Source organism: Galeopterus variegatus, unplaced genomic scaffold (assembly GCF_000696425.1).
Source record: "Galeopterus variegatus unplaced genomic scaffold, G_variegatus-3.0.2 Scaffold471, whole genome shotgun sequence".
Classification (NCBI taxonomy): Eukaryota; Metazoa; Chordata; class Mammalia; order Dermoptera; family Cynocephalidae; genus Galeopterus; species Galeopterus variegatus.
The window spans coordinates 591,399-593,642 of NW_007726582.1; the positions used below are offsets into that span (position 1 = coordinate 591,399).

General features: G+C 42.5%; 1 protein-coding gene across 1 annotated transcript in view; it reads right to left on the reverse strand.

Annotated features, from left to right (window-relative positions):
• MYOM1 (myomesin 1) overlaps positions 1-2,244 on the reverse strand; it is a gene marked incomplete at its 5' end in the record, with an annotated part of 106,301 nt that overhangs the window by 51,027 nt on the left and 53,030 nt on the right. The window contains one exon of the mRNA XM_008569167.1: positions 1,859-1,985. Within this exon, the coding sequence (XP_008567389.1) occupies positions 1,859-1,985 (127 nt within the window). The remainder of the gene's footprint in view (positions 1-1,858; positions 1,986-2,244) is intronic.

Here is a 2,244-nt window from a genome sequence, read left to right on the forward strand (position 1 = left end):
CCCCAGGGCTGTGAATCTGTGCTGAATACTGCCTGGTTCTTTATATTCATTTACCTCTTTCATCCTTAAGACAGTGAACAGAAAGCTCAGAGAAGCCAAGTAACTTGCTAACCCCCTGAAGGGGGAAAGCCAAAATGTACTTTTAGTATTCTTGGAAGAGTCCAAACTACAGGAGGATGGAGGATGGCCCAATTTGTTTCTTCAACCCTGCAACCTTTTGGTCAACATCATCACTTTCTACTGAAACGTTTTCCACAGGCCTGCTCAGAATTTCTCAGTCTCTAGTCACTCTCATTTAACTTTACTTAGGAATTGCAAGAACTTGAAAACAGATCCACTTTTATGCAAGTGTCAGAAATAATTTAAGAAATATCAACTTGCTTCCAGGAGGTGCAAGGAAAGGTGGTGTGTTTGCCTCTTTTTATTTGCTGAAGTTGAGTAAGCACTTGAACTCCTCTTGAGTTCCTCCTGTAATCTTTTTATTGACACTTGACAGAGAAGCGATACAGATGGACATTCCCTAAGTGAAGGCAACAGGATGGTTCTTCAAACTTTCAAACAGAGGAAGGGAGTGGCAGTGGCGTCGGGGACACCCAGGATGTCCCANTCCAGGAGGTGCAAGGAAAGGTGGTGTGTTTGCCTCTTTTTATTTGCTGAAGTTGAGTAAGTACTTGAACTCCTCTTGAGTTCCTCCTGTAATCTTTTTATTGACACTTGACAGAGAAGCGATACAGATGGACATTCCCTAAGTGAAGGCAATGGGATGGTTTTTCAAACTTTCAAACAGAGGAAGGGAGTGGCAGTGGCGTCGGGGACACCCAGGATGTCCCAGTATGGCCTGGGGCTCTCATGTGGTCAGTGGTGGTGCCACACCAGTTGTTGAATACGTTGAATATCAAACCTGGGTAGGAGAATTTAGTCATCCTGTGGCAAAGTATTGGCGTCTCTGAAGTCAGTACCAGTGGAAGCAAAATAAAATCATCCACCAAATCCATTAATGTTGCTAGTTTGAATCATAATGGCTTAGTTAAGTTGTTTGCACTCTACATTTAAATTTTCTTGGTTTTATACCTCTGTAAGAGTTATAAGCATAGGTAAGTTTTCCTGTCTACTTCCTATTTTCTTCCCTGCCCACCCAAACACCCCCTATGACATCCTCTGAATGAAATTATTTGCCAGCCAGTTTCCAAGATCTTTCTTGTGGTGCAGAGTTTGGAAAATGTGTAGAGAGGGAGAAAAGACTGAAGTAAGTGAAGAGAGGCAAGTGGAGAGAAGCTGGACCAAACAAAGCCCCAGGCAGGCACGTGAAATCCATCGGTGTGATATGATGAAGAGCTGGAAGAGAGGGAGGAGGAGAGAGTACAAGGAAGAAAAGCCACGTGGGCTGGGTCTGCAGAGAGAGATTTTGGGGGGCTGATCAATGAGAGCATTCAGAGCATTGGGAGAACACGTAAGAACTAGGGAGTGCAGTAAGATTTTTTGAAAAATTTTGCTGTGGGATATGAATTGGACACCCTTTAATAGCCTTTAAGAAGCAAAAGCAAAGATTGGAATTCCTTTTTGTAATGCTCATTTGGCATTCAGAATGTGTGCTTCTGCCAATCCTAATCCATGTAGAGCCTGAGCTATGGGGGCTCTAGGATTTATTTGGAACACAGCATAAGTAATTAGTACTCAGTTTTATACTGCCGCCTATTATTAAATATTATCATAAAAATATTTTAGGTGAACATAAGGGGCCAAGAGAATTCTTTTCCCTTAAACGTTGTCTATATAGTACTTCTATTTAGTTCCAAGCTGTAGGTTCTGTTGGAAGAAACTCTGAGCTCCAGTGCTGAGATGTGGTTTCCGTGGTTACCTGGAACGGCAATGGTCCACTCTTCGCAGGTGAAGCACTTGCTTACTGCAGAGGGCACTCCCAACCCAGCAATGTTCATGGCTGCCACTTGGAACTGATACACCATGTTTTCCTTCAAGTTGCTAATCTGAAACATTGACAACATCACAGATAGTGAATGTTTCAGGTTTGTTTTTTCTAGTTGTTCAATATTTTATTTATTTACCTCCTGTGTTGGATACACCCTAGGGTGACCTTCAATGAGTCAGAGCCTTTTGTAATCTCTTCCCTTGAGTGTGGGTGAAACTGTGACCTGCCTGTAGCCAATAGAATATGGCAAAAGCATTGTAATCTCAATCCTGTGATTGTGTTACATCAGATGGCAAAGGAGAAGGGATATTACAGAT